We start from the raw sequence: 20,259 nt of genomic DNA, 5'->3' as shown, positions 1-20,259 counted from the left end.
ACGGAGCCTTCGGTTTCGTCCTACTAGTAACATACCCCAGGTGTGCTAAGAACGTGAGGGAGCGGGACATCTGAGGATAGGCGAGAATTCTCTACCACAGCCCTTTGGGAATCTTTGACGTGGTCGGTATTACTGATCAACGTACTCGAATTATTTTTATTGCACTTTTACAACATTGTCATGTTGTAAATATTTTCGTTTTAAGTGGACCGATGATAAATGTTAAAATTAAAAATTAGGGTATTTTGACAAAATTATGTTAGATGCCACAAACAATTCCAAATTTGTTAGACTGATATTGTCATAGGGCAATTAAGTAACTGCCTTACACATATTTGCGTTCTGCAAGGACCATTAGTAGCTGTTTTGCCTGCTAAGTCAAGTGATAGTTTGTTCTCATTGTTAAAGTGCCTTATTACCGAGGAGAATTGCAGCAACAACAACAACACCGCCGACAATAGCCGCGACTGTCCCAATGTCAATGGTAGAGGCATTGTCTACGGTCAAGGTGGAGGTCGTATCGTATTTCATCAAAAGGTCGGTATGCTGAGTGATAACGGTGGCCACATCATCCATCTCCGTATCCAAGGCAACGGCATCATGTCGCTGATTCAGCATTCCCGTAACCTTTCGCAATACGCGATAATTTACCTGCATCTCCTTGGATGGGATATTCTGTAGAAGATCACGGATTTCTCTAGGTAGTGTCCCTCCATGTTTCTTCGAATACTTCAACAGCATTTGTTTGTCTGCCTGTATGAGGTCTGTTACAAGACGTGTTAAGCGCTTTTGGTCATTCTGTTTGCTTATCTTGTCGACCATTTGTTCGCTGATAAACACTGTTTTTCGTGTCCTCACCAAGCTGCTCACAGCGTTCAGGACCAGACGCTGCTGTTGCTTTATCCTTTGCCCGTCCTCATGTGACCTTTGCGGAGAACTGTCGATCAGGACGTACCTCTGGTCACACGCACGGAAAACGGCTTTCAAATACCTGTTGTTGTTAACAATATCCTGAATGTAGGTTTCTTCATTATTTTCAATTTGATCAAAGTGGGTTATGACTGGAATAATATGTTTGGTAACATCATTATCAAAATTGTTCAAAAATCCCTCAAAATATTCTTTGTCTTGTTTGGTAAAACTTGCAGTTCCGTCGATCACAAACAGTAACGCGTGCGGACCCGGAAATAGCGGTTTTCTGGAGAACATAATCTCCACTGCCTTAGGTATATGACCAGGAATGTCGACTACGGTGATTTGTTTGCCATCAAAAGTGTTACACGCACAAGACCAAGGATCGGCAGCTTGGCCTGGTTCGGGTATCACATCTAGTAACTTGTCTCCAAGGATAAGATTTCCCAGTGAGCTCTTGCCTTGTTTTTGCTTCCCGAATATAAGGATTTTCACTTCCTCAAATGGGAAATCTCTCCAATCAAATGGTGCTGGAAGTATAAATACAGTCTTGAAGCATGATGCAAAACATATTTTATTCTTATAACCTATTGACGCAATAATATCTTCTTCTATGTCCTACTTTCCTTGTTTTTTTATCCATGGCACAAAATCTACGTAAGCTTAGTCACGATAACTAGCAAAGACACATCTTGAACTCAGTCAACGTACTGTTAAATAATCAAGCAGAATCCGTGCATTGTAATCGTGCATATTAAAAAAAATATTTCTAAAATAAAACGCAATCATTGCAAATTAAGTTTGTCTCCTTAACACGAACATTTACAATTGGTCCTCCATATTCTAGACACAAGCATTTCAAGAGATGCATGGATTGCAAATAAATTAGATAAGTGGTGTCTGGTTGGCAGATAAATCAGATAAGCGGTAGCTGGATATCAGATAAATCGAATAAGTGGTGTCTGCAAAGCAGATAAATCGGATAAGCGGTAGCTGGAGTGCAGATAAATCGGATAAGTGATGTCTGGATAGCAGATTAAACGGATTAGTGGTGTCTGGATAGCAGATTAATCGGATAAGTTGTGTCTGGATAGCAGATTAATCGGATTAGTGGTGTCTGGATAGCAGATTAAACGGATTAGTGGTGTCTGGAATACAGATAAATCGGATAAGTGGTGTCTGGAATGCAGATAAATCGGATAATTGGTTGCTGGATAGCAGATAAATCGGATAAGTGGTGTCTGGATAGCAGATCAATCGGATAATTGTTTGCTGGATAGCAGATAAATCGGATAAGTGGTGTCTGGATAGCAGATAAATCGGATAAGTGGTGTCTGGATAGCAGATTAAACGGATTAATGGTGTCTGGATAGCAGATAAATCGGATAAGTTGTGTCTGGATAGCAGATTAATCGGATAAGTGGTGTCTGGATAGCAGATAAATCGGATAAGTGGTGTCTGGAATGCAGATTAATCGGATAATTGTTTGCTGGATAGCAGATAAATCGGATAATTGGTTGCTGGATAGCAGATAAATCGGATAAGTGGTGTCTGGAATGCAGATAAATCGGATAATTGTTTGCTGGATAGCAGATAAATCGGGTAATTGGTTGCTGATAGCAGATAAATCGGATAAGTGGTGTCCGGATAGCAGATCAATCGGATAATTGGTTGCTGGATAGCAGATAAATCGGATAAGTGGTGTCTGGATAGCAGATTAATCGGATAAGTGGTGTCTGGATAGCAGATTAATCGGATAAGTGGTGTCTGGATAGCAGATTAATAGCATTAGTGGTGTCTTGCTAGCAGATAAATCAGATTAGACGTTAGTTCGCGGAATATTTCTGATAATAATTTGTTAAGAACTATTTACCTTGCCAGCGGTCATTGTCAGCACCTGAAATATCCAGATAATCAAACTTTTTTACTGCGATAGCACAAACACGTTGCTTGGCGCCTTTCTCAATTCATGTAGGTGTGTTTATATCACCAAACAGCCAAAGGGCCTAAATATATATATATATATCATATAAAAACAGAACAACAAGTACTTAAATGATGAGACCCTTTACTCACAGTGTGGCCATAGCTTTAATGTTTGTTCTGGTTTTTTTTATCAAGTCCTTTGTGGGTTTCTTTCGTCCCAAAAATGTATATTTCTTGCACTGTACGCAATGCTAAAATTCCACATTTTTGACATATTATCTATCACTAAATATAGAATCTTACATGCGTTTTCATTTCAAATGAGATTTATGAAACTCGTCACAATTTTTTTCATTTTAGTAGATTTTGGAAGAAGGTCAGTACTTATAACAAAGGTATAGTTATAATCAGTGATTTATTCAAGAAGGATAACTTTTCAGGATTTTATAGATTTATTCCAAATAAACACAGATTTTCTAACTTTTCATGGTGTTACGGCGGTAGTAAGACAGTTTTTAGCAGGTAATGAGATGCCATTTAAAAAAAAATCTTTTCCATATATTCCAGTTAATCTGAAAAGTTTTATTAGTCCCCTACCGGTGAAACCAGGGGGACTATAGTTTTCCCGTCCGTCCGTCCGTCCGAAGAGGTTTGTCAGCACTCTAGAGCCTTCATTCTTTCATGGATTTTAATCAAACTTTACACACATGTAAAGAATTAAAATATCTTCAACAAGTTCGAGTTTCAAGGTCATCGGATCAAGGTCAAGGTCATTATTACTATAAATAGAAAAACTTTGTCAGCACTCTAGCGTCTTCATTCTTTCTTGGATTTTAATCAAACTTCACACACTCAAAAAGAATTAAAATATCTTTGACAAGTTCGAGTCTCAAGGTCATCGGATCAAGGTCAATGTCACTATTACTATAAATAGAAAATCTTTGTCAGCACTCTAGCGTCTTCATTCTTTCTTGGATTTTAATCAAACTTCACACACTCGTAAAGAATGAAAATATATTTGACAAGTTCAAGGTCATCGGGTCAAGGTCACTGTTACTATAAATAGAAAATCTTTGTCAGCACTCTAGTGTCTTCATTCTTTCATGGATTTTAATCAAACTGCACACACTCATAAAGAATTAAAATATCTTCGACAAGTTTGAGTTGGACAGGTTCGAGTTTTAAGGTCAAATGGTCAAGGTCACAGTTACTATAAATAGAAAATGTTATTTAACATTCTTCCTTGCCTGTTTATCAAACTTCACACATTTGTAAAGATACCTTTACAATCAACAAATAAGATTTCTTAGTATTTTTATTCCCTTACCGGTGAAACTTGGTGGGAGTGGCAGGGAGGGAGAAGAAAACAAGAATACCTAAAGTTTTCCTCGCTGTCTGTCCGAAGAAGTTTGTCAGCACTCTTGCGCCTTCATTCTTTCCTAGTTTTTAATCAAACTTCACATTATTGTAAAGAATTTAAATATCTTGGACAATTTCAAGGTAATCGGGGCAAGACAAGGTCACTATTACTATTTTAGAAAATCTTTGTCAGCACTCTAGTGCCTCATTCTTTCATGGATTTTAGTCAAACTTCACATTATTGTAAAAAATTTCAATATATTGGACAAGTTCAAGTTTCAAGGTCCTCGGATCTAGGCTGAGGTCACTGTTGCATCTTAATAGATTGCGGGGGGCGGTAGGGGACATGTATTGCTTCAGCAATACTCAGTATGCTTGTTTTCTCTGCTAAAGGCTCAAAACATTTTTACAACACACTGGTAAATAGAAAAATTATTCCAACTGGACAGGTTAAATGGAATGTTGAACTTGACATCAATGACCAGTACTGTAAACGAATACATCTAATCCCTTTCAAAGTTACTTCTAATACAAAGCTATAATGGCTTCAGTTTCGAATTTCGCATCCTATACTGACAACAATTTTTTTTTCTTATCTAAAGTAGGTATCTCAGATAATCCTCTATGTACTTTTTTGTAATCAAATTGAAGAAACTATTGTGCACTTATTATGGGAATGCCAAGAAGTTCAGTCTTTTTTGAAAAGTTTTGAATCTATCCTTGATGCATTGCTAATTTATTTCCAATACAATAAAATTACTTTCATATTAGAATTGTTTACACAAACAGAACGGTTTAATAAGAGCGATAAGGCAATACTTTTAATAATTAAGCAATACATTTACAGTTCTAGATATAACAATAGAATGCTGAATAACAACTCTTTAATTCTTAAAATCAAGGACCATTACACTGTACAAAGTGATATTGCAACTGCTAAAGGTGAATGCTATATGCATAGATTTACTGCATACTGGGGAAAATGGATGCGGCTAATAGAGCTTGTGGACTAATTTTAAATACAAGTGTAGTTATAAAGATGTACGTAAACACATACTGCCCAGTACTCTGGCAATATATTTTGCTGGTTCTGGTACTATATTTGTAAGAACTATATGAGTATAATTTGACATCCCTGTCCCTGGTATCTATCCCTAGAATTCATCAATATGATATTTTTGCAACAGAATATCTATGCCTATTCATTCCTTTTCTTTTTCTTTCCTTCTCTCTTATTTCTCTTTCCTTCCTTTTCTTTAAAGCATCATCATCATCATCATCATCATCATCATCATCATCATCATCATCATCATCATCATCATCATCATCATCATCATCATCAATCATCATCATCATCATCATCATCAACAACATCATCCTGAATGTTGTCGTCATAAAGCAATTACAGGAGTTTTATCTGTTTGTAGATAGAGTGTGTGTGAGTGAAAGAATACAGGAGTGGGTATATCTGTTCGTGCTTTTTAATGAAGTGAAGTACATGATTTGGTTCTGAAATATAATATATCATGATGTGGATTACATTGTCCGTCATAAAATGTGTATACATGTGTTATGCTGACCTTCCTCATTATGAATGAGTTAATTATGATTGTTGAGTATGTTGATGTCAAATAATGAGTGTACCAATTAAAAAAAGATGTTGCAGTTTGGTTCAATGGCTGTCTGTTGAGGTGTGTTGCTGATGACACGCATTGTATGGATGATGACAATGACGTTGAGGATGATGATGATGATGGCTATGAGGAACGGATAGTTTGAACGTTTATGATCAGGATGCGGATGAGATAGTGATGCTGATGATGATGTTGATGATGATGATGATGATGATGATGATTGTGAGGATGATGATAGTGGTGATGATAATGACAACAACAATCAGGATGATGTTGACGATTCTGAGAATGAGGATGATGATTGTGAGGATGATGATGATAATGAGGAAGATGATAATGATGATGATGATGACAACAATCAGGATGATGATGATGATGATGATGATGATGATGATGATGATGATGATGATGATGATGATGATGATGATGATGATGATGATGATTGTGAGGATGATGACGACAACATTCAGGATGATGATGATGATGATGATGATGATGATGATGATGATGATGAGTGAATTAAGTGTCAAATGTGTGTTAGAAAGTGTGAAAATGAAAATACCTGTTCTGTACCTATATTATGAAAAACTGTTGGAAAAATAAATTGATAAAAAAATATATATCTATCACTAAATATAGAATCTTTTTGTGTTTGTGACTGTGCGTAAGTCTGTGACGTCATGTACTTGCCTTGGCGATGAAACTGAAGCGCCTTTGGTGTTTTATCCCGCAGAAGGTGAAAAATTAAACAAAAAAATAATATAGCAAAACAAAATAAGCACACGGACCCCCTAATGTTTTGACTGGTTTAGGAAGATAAACGCATTTTCTATCTATCCATTGAATATAAGTAAACGTTTAATACCAGGATTTTTTATATCAATCGTTAAATTTGCAAATAAAGGTAAAAAATAGTATTTTGTGCACTTAAAAAATGCGGTAGGGGTAACATAAATTGCATTACTGCGATAAAAATATAGGTTAAATAAATTTTTCGTTCATAATTTAGAATAAAATATGATTTTTATCAATTGTGCAAACATTCATACATTTCTGATGGCACACTTGAAATGCATTGTAAGAATTTGGTCTTCATACGGTCAAAACGATCTATTTCACCAAAAAGCACACATTATGTTGAATTGGTATGTTTGACTGATCATAACAAACAAAAAACGGGCACATGGACATATAATTTTCTGTGTATGTTTTGTTTTCTCGTATTCCCCTTTTTTCAAAATTCCATATAAAAAAAGTTCGATATAAGAAATAACGATGGCCGAAGTGAGCCATGTACTGACAACGATAGAAGTGGTATAGTTGTACATGCAAAACTTGACAAAGTGACAAAGTGACATGTCAGCACACACTCTTGTTAGTGGTATAGTTGTCCATGCAAAACTTGACAAAATGACACTCATACATTCTTATTAGTGGTATAGTTGTACACTAGGGGCTGGATAATGTCAGGCACAAATCTACCATGAAGTACATGTGTTGTATGTTGGCGTGTAAAGCAGTATGCGGTATTAGGTTGAAGGATATAATGTTTCAATATGTATCCTAATCAAAGTGTTCTGACGGTAATATTTAATAACCGAAAGACAAACTGTTCACGTTCTGATTATCCGTTTTGACTTGATGAATCACTGACCTTTTCGTACGGGTTCAATTCACGTTTAGCGTATACAATTGTTATCAGACACACTTACGAGGAACGTTCTAGTAACACATTGTGATTGCTTCCCTTTTGAAAGTTATCAGAATATGGCCGACTACAGAAAAATATACAATATGCTGATATAAATCTTCGTCGTTATCAAAAAGGATGTCAGTGAGTGCGCTCAGGTGTATGCGAATAGAAAACGAGTGAGAAGGGTCAAGATTTAAAGCGGCATACCTATCATGAGTCTGTTTAACAAAAGAATAATTCAGATATTGCAACTGTTTAACATGTAGTAAATTCAGTTTGTATGTCAAAAGGTAAGTAAGTAATATAGGAGTAATCAATCGGCGAAAATAACACCGTTTGACGCGTTTTAACAACGGTATTTCTAAAGGACTTTACCAAGACGTAGTTTGATACATAATAAATAGTGATGCTTTCTTCAGCACCTAGTGATACCCAGATAAAACAAGCTAAGTTCTTTTCGGATACCGACCTTGAGAAATGTGTCAACTTGACATGTCACTTTGTCACTTTGTCAAGTTTTGCATGTACAACTATACCACTTCTATCGTTGTCAGTACATGGCTCACTTCGGCCATCGTAAGAAATTGACTTCGCAGATGAGTGTATTCTTAAGAACATTCATCTAAATACGGCACTGGTAAATATCATATTTCCCAATGAGATCATGCCAGGATCATATGGAAACCTTGTGTTGTATGTTTGTCAGCACATGTTTCCTGGCAAACATGATATAAGGATCAAGCCATTGAATACCGAATCGGTTTCTGCATGTAAACGTAAGATGGCTAACAGGGATGATACTTTAAAGGAAGGGAAAGTTCAATCGAAATCGTTACGTTTATCATACAGCTTGGTAATAAGCCGTCCCTGTTTGTCATGGTCTAAATATAGATCAAAGAAACAGGCTTAAGTAGAAGAGCTTGTAGTGTCTTCGATTTCAAGTTCAGGAGGGCATATTGGATCGACATGTTCTATTAATTTCTTGTTATTTAAAATGGGCACACTTTGTATTTTAAAGGATCTTCATGTGAATCATTCATTTGTTTATTATTTGCTCTTATCTTATTATTTTTATGTTAGAATTACAGTTTTATTGACATCGCGGTATTTTTTATCTTGTATAAAATGGCAAGTGTTTGTTTAAGCTATTGGTGCAGGACTAGATCAATCGATTTCTTAAAGACATATATATATATATATTCAGTACATATCATTGATGTCATAATATCATTCTAGCACAAGAGAATATCGTGAGTAAACTGTCAATGTTTCCATTAGAGATAATCATAGTCATTGGAGTGTGATGAAACTGATGATGATGGTCACACTAATTCAGGAAATTGTAATACAAAAGATATGCATTATGTTTTAAGTTATAAAATGTGCTTATTGCCTTCCTATTTCACATTATGGACTATTTTACTATGTAATAGGTGCTGATACAAAGTGTAAATTGTACGGAATTTGTAATGAAAATGTGTAGGGTTGATTTTAAACCACGCATAACAATACCTTCTTGTACACAAAAACATAGACAGAATCTAATCGGGGCAAAGACCTTTGTAAACATCTATGATGGAATATTTACGATAACATTAAGAATATGAAGTCCTCGAACATGTTCTTGAAAAATAACAGGTTTGGTTCAAACTCTATATACAAAACAATACTGTGGTAATTGTAGATTACGGGATCTATTTCTGAAACATTATTCAAATTTCATCATGAACAAGTGGATATTTTGTTGTTATAATTTTACAGAAGTTTCTTCATTCTTCATACCCTGAAAGCATGGAGAATAGCTAGCTCACCGGAAATACATTCTGCAGGGCAGTTAAAGCTTATCGACTGGCATGTCACCTCGAATATTATTATTGTTTATTATAAAATGGATTATATAGCAACCAAAGCCTCATCAGCCCTATCCATTACAACGTATCTGTTAAAAACGTTTATAAATAATGTCAATAAATCCAAAGTACAAGAACGCTGATCATTTCAGGCCACGTGCACAGAACAGGAAGTCCTTTACCGTGAACTATTTTTGCAGAATATTGTGTTCTGTGTATAAACGTTACCATCCGTGTCACAGCTTTTGATACATCCACTATCAGAGTATAAACATAATAGTTCTTACCTCCTGCGCGTCTGGCCATCGCGAGTTGTCAGGTGTGAAGGGCTATAAATGTGAAGATCTAAACCTGGGGACTATCGTCGCAATTGTATTTTGGTTTGTTGAAGGACGTTAAATATGTATGACTGATAAGATATCATAACACATACACAGGGTTGTTGATGTAATATCTATTTATAGTCAATACAAACATACACAGGGTTGTTGATGTCGTATCGATCTACAGTCAATACACAACAAGAATCAAATCAATAATTACACTAGTCAATGATAAAGATGTAATTGGCTCTACAATATGTAACCAAAGAGGCTTGATGCAATGAATTACACGAGTACAACTACTTCTGTCAAATTGGAAATATATCTTTTGTGCAAATCAAGGTTTTGATAGTTGACAACTTTTCCCCGTGGTAACAATTGTGTCCTAATTCATGGACACACAGATATCTGAAGGATGAACGTAACACACATACAGGTGATTACACCTGTACAATTTGGTGTAAGACCGGTAAATAATAAAATAAATATACAACATTTGATATAGCGCCCTATCTAGCTAACATAAGCCACTCTAAAGCGCTTTACAGTACATAGATATACAATTTTATACATTCAATACATTTAGCATATATAATAATCAATCCAATATTGAGGAATTCGCAGGAGCTGCCTTATCAGGCGCTAACTACTAGTCCTATGCCACCTGGCTAATATCTCCCTATGTGTGTATGCCTGTGAGTGTGCTGGATATGTATTGTGTACAGTTTACCAAAAACAATTACACTACATCGTACAGCAGTATATGTTGGTCGCATTTGTATGGCGTGATTTGTGCCAAACGTAACAATAATTTAAGATATGGTGTAAATGACCTTAATAATGTGACTTTTTATTGTAAAACGTTTGTATATATAGTAAAACGTTTGTTTATTTTGTAAAAGGTAAGTTTATATAGTCAAACTTTTCTTAAATTGAGCTAATATTATAAAACGTTTGTTATAATGTAACACTTGTGTATATTCCAGTATAGCAAAACGTTTGTTTATATTATAAAACTTGAGTTTGAATTGTGAAAATTTAGTTATATTGTAAAACATGTTTTTATATTGTAAAACATGTTTTAATATTGTAAAACATGTTTTTATATTGTAAAACATGTTTTTATATTGTAAAACATGTTTTAATATTGTAAAACATGTTTTAATATTGTAAAACATGTTTTTATATTGTAAAACATGTTTTTATATTGTAAAACATGTTTTAATATTGTAAAACATGTTTTAATATTGTAAAACATGTTTTTATATTGTAAAACATGTTTTTATATTGTAAAACATGTTTTAATATTGTAAAACATGTTTTAATATTGTAAAACATGTTTTTATATTGTAAAACATGTTTTTATATTGTAAAACATGTTTTAATATTGTAAAACATGTTTTAATATTGTAAAACATGTTTTTATATTGTAAAACATGTTTTTATATTGTTAAACTTGACGGGTTAATATGGTAAAACTTTGAATTCAAAATAACATTTTATTTATTCTTGTGTTTGGCATGTCAAATTGCAGTGTTTTTTCCTAGAAGATGTTAAACAAATCAAGTTAATTTATAATTGATATGTATTCTTGAGGTAAAATAAGCTAAAACTCTTTATGCACATTGCCGATTATGGCTCCCGTTTGAGATCAGACAGCGCTACGACACGAAAAGCGAAAAAGTCGGATTACTATCCTCAATGATCTGGAATGTCCTATCATTGTCTGAACGTAGTCGTATACGTTCGTAACAGAGTCCTACGGATCGGGATAGTCCGGAGAGGTCGGCCAAGCACTCCCGACAGTTAGGTGCGTCCCGTAACATTCGGGAAACTCAGCCGATTTTGTCTAGTCGGATTACAATCGGGACTATGTCGTGACAGATTCTGCTGTATCGGATCAAAATCGTAACAATATCCTGTGTTGTCTGGACGGTGTCTTGACGGTGTCGTGTGGATCGGGACGCTGTCGTGATGAACGGGCAAGTTTGGGGAAATTGTTCATTGCCGTTTCTAGCCGATTAAGTCCAGATTGCGTCCAGATCTTGCCGAATGCGTCGGTTCACTGTCTGATCTCTGTCGGATCGCGTTCGGGAGGAGAATCGGGACGCTGTCAGGACACATTCGGTCGTTTTTTTACCACATGCGGAGTTACAAATCGGATTAGATTCGGATTGAGAACGGAGGAATCGGGACGAATCCGGCTGGAAACGGCTGAATCGGGACGCATCCTGAACAATATCTGATTGTTGTCGTGATTAAATAAATATTTTCAAAATTTGTGAATTTCCCGACTTTTGACAAATTTTAATCGGGAGTGGTCCTGTCCTGTCATGGGCCGATCGGCATTTACGAATTTTGACGTCACGCTCGGCATTGTCCATGACGTCATCAATACATGTGACATGAGACGATCTGGAAACTATTTGTTCTGTGAGGCGTTTTATGTTAAAATTTCAATCATTGTACAAAAAATTATCGGCATCGCAGACGCACATATCGTATACCAATGGAAAGCTGAGAACCTGATCTTGAAGCTCGTATTTAAAAAAAGATGACATGCTTTCCCCGTCCATAGAATATACTTTGGTGGTGTGATTTTGTTCCCTATACTGCGTGTACCGTTTCCTGCATTTCACGCAGTTGAATAATCTAATTTGATATCCACTCCACTTTCTGTTTTGGTGTCAAGTGATAGAGTTGGGGTACATTTCATTTATTTATCTATTTCTCTTGGACTTTCTGTGAAAATATGGACGGTGCGGTCAGTATATTAGAAACCCTTCGCTGACTTTCGTGCTGTAAGCCATGCATTTGAACTTTCAATTCCTCGGAGATATGACTTTGAATACGGCCAGTGGACATATATGGCACGGACAAGGTGTCTAATCCCTTATGCACATTATCTGGTATCATTTTTAAACCAACTAAACTTCTGTCTTATATACTGTAGCTTTCGGTGAAACAATAGCAAACAACAATTTTTTGAACAGTGATGTAAGCCTATTTTCCGTAGTAGATTTTCATACACACAGTAACATTCACCTTAGATTCTTTTTTTTTATTCTATTTGTATCGCGACTAAGCCAGTGTATGCTGTTGTTCAGATAAGTTGGCTAGATCAATAGTATAAGGGTATGAGGGCCGTTCCTACCCTGTGTCATTTTTTCCCCTTTCTATTTCATCTCTTTTTTTTCATAAAGGTCCCATAAGGTATGTCTCTTTCACTTCGCAGAAATGATTGATCAAGTCTATAGTCAGACTGGAAAACGTTTCCAGTGCATAATTAGTAACGTAACAAGGGGCGCGTTCGGATTCAAATATATATCAAGAATCGAATCAAGAGATGTGCTTGCTGCTGACCTTTGCACCAATTTTCACCATGACACGTACGTAAATTGAGCTAGTTACGCTGAGTTCTGTTAACATTCTTCCAATTTTAAAGGAGCTGTGGTTCTCTAAGTTGCTTCAAACAGTTACTAATTAAAATGACCTAGTTTGACGAAGATATACGTGCCTCGGCGAGCAAGAATCATTGAGAAAAGGTTATTGTATTATGAACTTGAAGACGTCAATAAAAACACTGTGAAATAGTTAATAGAATGTCGACTGAAATATTCGGTACTTTGTTTTGTTTGTCTTAGCTATGTTAACTGAATCAAACCATTGATAACTTACAAGAAGAATGTCTCACCTGTTGGTTGTCTCATATTCCTCATAAGATGTAAGTAAATATTATTGAATAAAAATGATGCAGCATCATGTTGAGACATTTGGACGCTACATAGGTACCACTAGCCAAATTTCAGTTTCTCTCTGGCTTTAGTGGAGAACGTTGTCTAATGTTTTGCTTGCTATGATTTGCTATGAAAGGCGTTACACATTTTTTTATTTACGTCATATCAGTATTTATTACGTAAACAAAATTTGCCGCCCCAGCCACCTACCCATCCCAACAAATTAATTAGGCTTTATATTAGAATTATTAGCGATACCGACTGTATCTGAGTGTGATTAGAAGACGAATACATGTACGAAATAGAGAAAATGACTCGTTCACGTTCAACTGAACAATATCGCAACTCTTTTGAAAATATGTATTCAAAATCAACGACCTCGATTTTGTACTGAGCGTGTAACCTTTGGATTTCGAAATTGCAGAAAATAGAGAGCATCATATATGATTGTGTGCAACAGATTGTACACACATTCTAATTCGTTGTCATACACGAAAGGTAAAACATTCCACATCTGCTAGTTTCTACAATATACCTTAACATCGGCTGGTATAGCAACATGCGCACTAACTGCTGGATTACATGTAATTATACAAAGTAATAGATAATTATTTAAGCTTTCATAGAGGTATTACGTTTGGTTCTAGGTGATCGTAATAGTTTTATATGATCGTTTAAATAAGAAGTAATTCAATGTATTTTTCCATGACGTTTCCGGAGTAAATGTAATTGGGTCTACGCATAAATTGTTGACGTCATAGTACAACGACGTCATAATAGGACATTTCAAAACCATGCTGAAGTCTTGGCCTGACAGAAAGTCAGGGTTTTCACTGTGGCAGCGAAAGGTTTAAATAATTTTTCGATTGCAGGAAAACAATTTAGGTTATATGACAAAGAATCCTCTTTTTTCACCATCTTTTGCAGATTAAACGATTGAACTGATGACTTATTAATCCCATTCACTGGATTATAGAAAAAAGAAACTTTTATCTTCTTAAAACAGCCAAGCAAATAAGGATCCGTGTGCTTTTCTTTATATGTTTTTTTGGCCATTATCATTATTTCAAGTTATTTTTTAACCTTTCGGAATGACAAATTCAAAAAGAAATTGATACACAATGACACATCCAGTGATTAATCTAGTGTCAAAAAAGTGAAAGTTTGCCATTGGTGGGAATATTCAAAATGGCTGCCGAATTCCATGATAACAAAACTCAAGATGTAAAAATGTCTGCAAACAACAGGTATCGAGTTTTTTGTGTGTTTTATTTTACACATTTTTAAGATGCAGGTTTGCTTTAAAATTAATCCTAATTTGTTAAATCTAATAAAATCATAGCAAGATTTTAACGTAATTTGAATCCCGGAAGAGCAAACCCTTAAACTCGTTTCGAGCGTTTCAACATTATGACACATTATATGATTGAAACCTGCAGGTTTTGGAAGATTCAGTAGAACGTAATCTTGGGTAATTTGATAGAACGTTATAATTTCAGATTGATTAAATGTAACGTAACCATAGGTTATTTATAAGAACGTTATCATTTCAAATTAAACGGAACGTTATCATGGGTGATTTATAAGAACGTTATCATTTCAAATTAAACGGGACGTTATCACGAGTAATTTATTAGAACGTTATTGTTTCAGATTATATAATTGTTATCTTAAGAAAATTCACAGAACGCTATCAAGAGATATTCAATAGAATTCTATTAATTTTGATAATGACTTCAACACATGTAACTGTCTTAGTAATGTTTATACATTCACTAGCTATCGTACGATACATGTATACCTTTTCACTAAAATTATACCAGGGCATATGTGGATCCAATCTACATTAATGAATTAAGTTCAGTCTATTTTAACAATTGAGATTAAAGCTTATATGTTTGTTTTTGACTGTCCTTATATATTTATTAACCCTTGTCTCGTCCTGCGGGATCCTGGTAAGAGGAGTCATTAAATCCACTCACCTGTGGCTAACAAGCGAAGCCAGGCTATATCTATCAAGGGTTGTTTCCCCTACATCACTCCTTGAGGTGCGACCTAGTTTCACTCGCTTTCAAATCAGGTAAATATACACATAGATTCAGAGCTGTCCACATATGACACTTGTATACACCTGATGGGGTTTTTCACCGATATGCGGATAATAGTATATAAGCACTGAAACTGTTACATAGTATGCCTACGTCGTCCAACGGTAAAGTGTAACACCGATATATCTCGACAGATACTGTTTAGACATGGCGGTGGCCTTACGTACATTGTAGTACATTTCACGGTTGATAGGTTTGCCTAGCTTGACTATCCGGTAAATAACGTCTTTGAATTAACTAATTTTTTTGAGTTTGGCTGTAAATCATTTACTAAAAGAGTCTAGTCTACTCCGGGTACTCCCCATTTCACCAGTGAATGTAATGTGTATTAATTCGTTATTATACTAATATTTTTACTAAAAGAAAACTTAAACTGACACGGAGTAAATGGATGATAATTTTTTTTTCATTATTATCATTTTTCAACTGAACTATCATAAATGTTTATTGATTAAATCATAAAATACAAAAGAAAGTTTGCATGTGTAATCTAATTGTAGATTGTAGATTGGTAAAGTCCACATTTCGCTTGAAATATTAATCTCAATACATGTTTATCATGTTTACCTGAGTGCGTGTGCGAACTTATAACACGATATACCGACATTAATATATTATTGAATTGGAACCATGATCAACTGAATATATTCACGCATCACTTTAAGCGAACATGTAGATTTCTTACTCTATACAATCTGAATGTAAATTAAACTGAAGATTGTATTGGCCATACTCAATAAACATTGCAGTTCAAGGATTGCACACGTTCGTCACTGCTTGTTTGGTGTCGCACTGTTTAGCTTTGCATGTTGTATATTTACACGAGAGCAGCTATGTCAGGTGACGTCAAACACACAGGCGGATGTCACTGTGGAGCCGTCAGGTTCGAAGTCATGGCACCCAAGTCAGTTCACGTCTATGACTGCAAGTAAGAAATTAAACGTTTCTTCAATATTATTGTAGAAAACGAATACTTGTTTCTTCAATATTGTTCTAGAAAACGAATAATTGTTTCTTCAATATTATTCTTGTAAAAGAATAATTGTTTCTTCAATATTATTCTTGTAAAAGAATAATTGTTTCTTTAATATTATTCTTGCAAACGAATTATCAGCAAAAAATACCATATACTGCAGCTTGAGATAATGTCGAATACATTATGAATAGCAATCCTATCAAAAAACCCTCGAATGTCCAATGGTGAATTGTTTCCGCCCAGTATCTTTGTGGTCGTGATCTTGTTCTTTGTTCTATTCTAGCTGCTCTATCTGTGCTAAGAAACAGAACAGACATTTCATTGTTCCGGAATCAAAGTTCAAGCTTCTGCAGGTAATTTCCTTGTCTTACGACACGTTGTAAATTGGACACGTCCAAATTGCTATGACATTATTTTCCATAAAATATTGTTTATTTTACCTCAAATGGTACCAAAAACAATCCTAACGCACAAAGTCTTATTTTCGAATTTCATAAAGTCATCAACCCGACCACAGAAGCCTAGTTAAAACAGTGGTGGTCGAAGTAGAGCATTGTACATAGAATTGACAATAAGACCAGGTGCTAGGAATTACAACTTGAGAGACTTGGTTGACTTTAAAGTAAAGATTGTATATGTATTATTTTGTTAGCAAGCAAGGTTGCTAGCAAGTTTGCACAGATGTGTGTTTTCACAGGATTACTGTATTAAGCAAGATTACCCCTGTTATATTTGTGTGTGTTATTGCGCTCAGTTGCGACGTCAGAACGTTGAAGAATGGATGATGGTCCAAGATATTTGTGTTTTAGGTTTTACATATGTACTGACCGATGAGATAAAAAAGATACCGAATCCATTTCAATTCCATATGGTCCAGCCTATATGCATGTATATATGTGTTTATGGTATTGTATTGGTATGTTTAAAGTTATATTTGTGTTGACAGGGTGCAGAGAGTATAACGACGTACACATTTAACACTCACCAAGCCAAACATATGTTCTGTAGAGTGTGCGGGGTCCAAAGCTTCTACAAACCCAGGTCGAATCCGGACGGCTATGGTACGCCAGTGACGAATAGTAATAACGGCGTTAAATATAACCAATGAACCTATGTGTAATACCTCCCATTCCATCCAAGTTTTAGGATATCAGTGACGTAACCTTGTCCTAAGCAATGGCTTATCTAAACATTCAAACGGTGAATGTGTAAGCAACATGGGAATGTTGAAATAGGATTCATCAGTTGATTAGCTGAAAGCTGACATACCTGTATCGTTTTACGTCGAATTGTTACGTGATTTTATAATTTTGAGGAAACTTCAGTCAAATGTTTTATACTCGGAAACATTCAACCTTTCCTTGTTTTTTATGCATTACGTGATATCCGCAGGTGTGTGTCCACATTGTATTGACGAAGGTACGATGGAGTCCGTTGTCGTGGAGACGTTTGATGGGCAGAATTGGGAGTCCCACATCGCCACTACTGACATCAAGAAGTGGTCGGAACAGACAAACGCTCCAAAGCAGTAGAATCATCCTAAATCAGACGCCATGAAGCACCATCCAAAGTGATATAATAAATATAGCAATATAGGTCCCTTAGGAACCGTTGTCGTTCTAAATAAAGACATTTGAAATATGCACTTCTTTGTTATGTGATTCTTGTCCCGAAGGCATACAAAAAAAACCGAAAATAATCTTATCATATAATCAGAGCAAAGAAGAGTGATTAAATTGCATGCTGTTAAATGTTTATAAATAGAATGTATAGGTATTTCAATAAGATTATCGAATTGTCAATTAAAACACAGTTTTGGACGTTTGTAACGAACCTCTGTGCTCGAAACATGCTGGCCATTCTACACGGGTTTCTAAAAGTTTAACTGCGTGGTCAAGTTACAGTTTGGACTACGTCACCACGTATTGGCGATACTTGACTGTTGTAAATAGGATCACCGGAGTAAACCAGCATGTACCGTCTATATGATTTAATTGTATGTATTTAGTAGTGTGCTTTTGATGGTCAACAATATTGGCAGCATATTAGCATCAATTCAATGGATTATTGTCTGTTTATATTTACAGGGTCTTGCATGCATTTGAGTTAAATATGAATTTAATGAAACGAGTTCAATAATTTTTTTCTTTTTCCTTTTTTTTTGTGATTTTAAACGAAAATATCTGAACTAGCTTGAAGAAACTCGTATGGATTATAATTGAATTTTAGATACTTGTAACACATAACTAAGAATTGTATCACAAAACCAAAACTTTTGGGAATATTGCTAAAAGCAAGCTTTTTAATGTCATTGTTGAAGTTTAACATTATGCCACCTCGGATCGATTTATACAAACCTGTGGGGTTATATCATAATCGTTCATTACACCACGAATCATTTTTTAAAACTCAACATAAACACATAAGGATAAAGGAATAGAAAGAACGTGCGTATAAAATTTGAGAAAATTGTGTCTACTACATATTGAGAAATAGCATTAACAAAGTATCACTATTAAGAAATTGATATGGCCGTCTGGTGGCCATATTGTTCTAAACTAAGGACGAACAGGAATATAGATATGAAGTTTGGAAAATATCCGTTCAGTAGTTTTTGAGAAACAGCGATAACAAGAACTGTTAAAGGATGGATGATGGACATATTGGCGAAAGCAGATTTAATGACCCAAAATAGTGTAGATAATAGTGTAGCATAATAGTTATACCAATTTAAATGACAATGGCGACATCCCGAAGGCATGTCTCAAATTGTTGCTGGTATTTTTTACGAAGACAAGCGTTAGTGTTACCAAGGATGATTCCGGGTTAACAAAATCTTTCGTTACACACCAGCGCCAGAGTTGTATCCGAGTCTACCATCATATTGATGTTCAAACATTGTCGGCGGACACTTTACACTAAGGAAAATGAAACGCATAATTTGGGAAGTTTTTGAGGGAAACAATCATACAACTTGACGACTGATAAAAAAATGGTTCGTATCCGAAATAAAGAGTGTCAATAACCGTCATCGAAACTAGTTTTCTTATGACAGAATTGAACTTTTATATAAGTTTTAAACAATTGCGACAATGGAATCAGTTTGAATCAGTTCATTCCGAGTCAAAGAGTCAACAAAACTGACCAGGTTCTAGTTTAATTCATATTTTATTACGTTCACATTAATTTTAGTTATACCCATTTGTCTGTACATAATATTTACACTGTATGACACCATACACGCTCTTTTGTACACTATATATACATATATGATTAAAAATCCTCACTGGATTGATAAATCTTTAAACACTTACTCCTTCACACATATACACACGTTTGGTATACAAACCAAACAGTATACACTAAAACCTATTTATATAAGTTACTAACACACGAAATCGCTTCTTCCACATTTTCAGCCATTCATTTTATCTGCAGTCAATCGTTATTTACATATCTTCTTGTGAAATGGGACCAAGTCTCCTCGCACCGTACGCAATGGTTACTCAATCATTTATTTTTACACAAAAAAAGAGACTTTAGAACAAAGTGAATTGGTGATTAGTCTAACGTTTAATACTTGTTCATACAAATATATCACACTACCGTAGATTTAATCGGGCTGTAACGTGTTATTCCGTCTTTGCGTATTGCAGAATTATCTTCTCTTGTGAGCAGGTATTGATTATTACATCATTGGTTTGTGAGAGTAACGTCATCAATTTTTGAGAAAACGACGTA

At 35.1% G+C, this 20,259-nt stretch overlaps 2 protein-coding genes across 3 annotated transcripts; one reads left to right on the top strand and one right to left on the bottom strand.

The window, feature by feature from the left end:
* Window positions 1–129: 129 nt before the first annotated feature.
* On the bottom strand, window positions 130–9,785 carry LOC110464053 (GTPase IMAP family member 4-like). Its single transcript, XM_021519074.1, has 3 exons — window positions 9,662–9,785; window positions 2,786–2,809; window positions 130–1,442 (listed from the first exon to the last, which is right to left on the bottom strand). The coding sequence occupies exons 1-3, from the start codon at window positions 9,678–9,680 to the stop codon at window positions 403–405; spliced, it is 1,083 nt and encodes a 360-aa protein (XP_021374749.1). The 5' UTR covers window positions 9,681–9,785; the 3' UTR covers window positions 130–402.
* A 5,676-nt stretch (window positions 9,786–15,461) lies between these two features.
* Window positions 15,462–18,179, top strand: LOC110464061 (centromere protein V-like). 2 transcript variants are annotated; one of them, XM_021519086.1, is made up of 5 exons: window positions 15,462–15,514; window positions 16,374–16,470; window positions 16,802–16,871; window positions 17,465–17,579; window positions 17,911–18,179. In XM_021519086.1, the coding sequence occupies exons 2-5, from the start codon at window positions 16,376–16,378 to the stop codon at window positions 18,048–18,050; spliced, it is 420 nt and encodes a 139-aa protein (XP_021374761.1). In that variant the 5' UTR covers window positions 15,462–15,514; window positions 16,374–16,375; the 3' UTR covers window positions 18,051–18,179. The 2 variants fall into 2 exon arrangements, with proteins under 2 accessions (XP_021374761.1, XP_021374772.1); XM_021519097.1 differs by having other exon boundaries at window positions 15,483–15,514; window positions 16,369–16,470.
* The last annotated feature ends 2,080 nt before the right edge of the window (window positions 18,180–20,259 follow it).

This window comes from Mizuhopecten yessoensis, unplaced genomic scaffold (genome assembly GCF_002113885.1).
Source record: "Mizuhopecten yessoensis strain PY_sf001 unplaced genomic scaffold, ASM211388v2 scaffold1515, whole genome shotgun sequence".
NCBI lineage: Eukaryota > Metazoa > Mollusca > Bivalvia > Pectinida > Pectinidae > Mizuhopecten > Mizuhopecten yessoensis.
This window is presented reverse-complemented; position numbering and strand designations above follow the sequence as displayed.

Coding starts and splice junctions, on each gene's coding strand:
- LOC110464053 (XM_021519074.1), bottom strand. Junction 1,443..2,785: donor TGACAATGACCGCTGGCAAG/GTAAATAGTTCT, acceptor TTATACTTCCAG/CACCATTTGATTGGAGAGAT.
- LOC110464061 (XM_021519086.1), top strand. CDS start 16,376: ATGTCAGGTGACGTCAAACACACAGGCGGATGTCACTGTGGAGCCGTC. Junction 16,471..16,801: donor GTTCACGTCTATGACTGCAA/GTAAGAAATTAA, acceptor GTTCTATTCTAG/CTGCTCTATCTGTGCTAAGA. Junction 17,580..17,910: donor GTCGAATCCGGACGGCTATG/GTACGCCAGTGA, acceptor TGATATCCGCAG/GTGTGTGTCCACATTGTATT.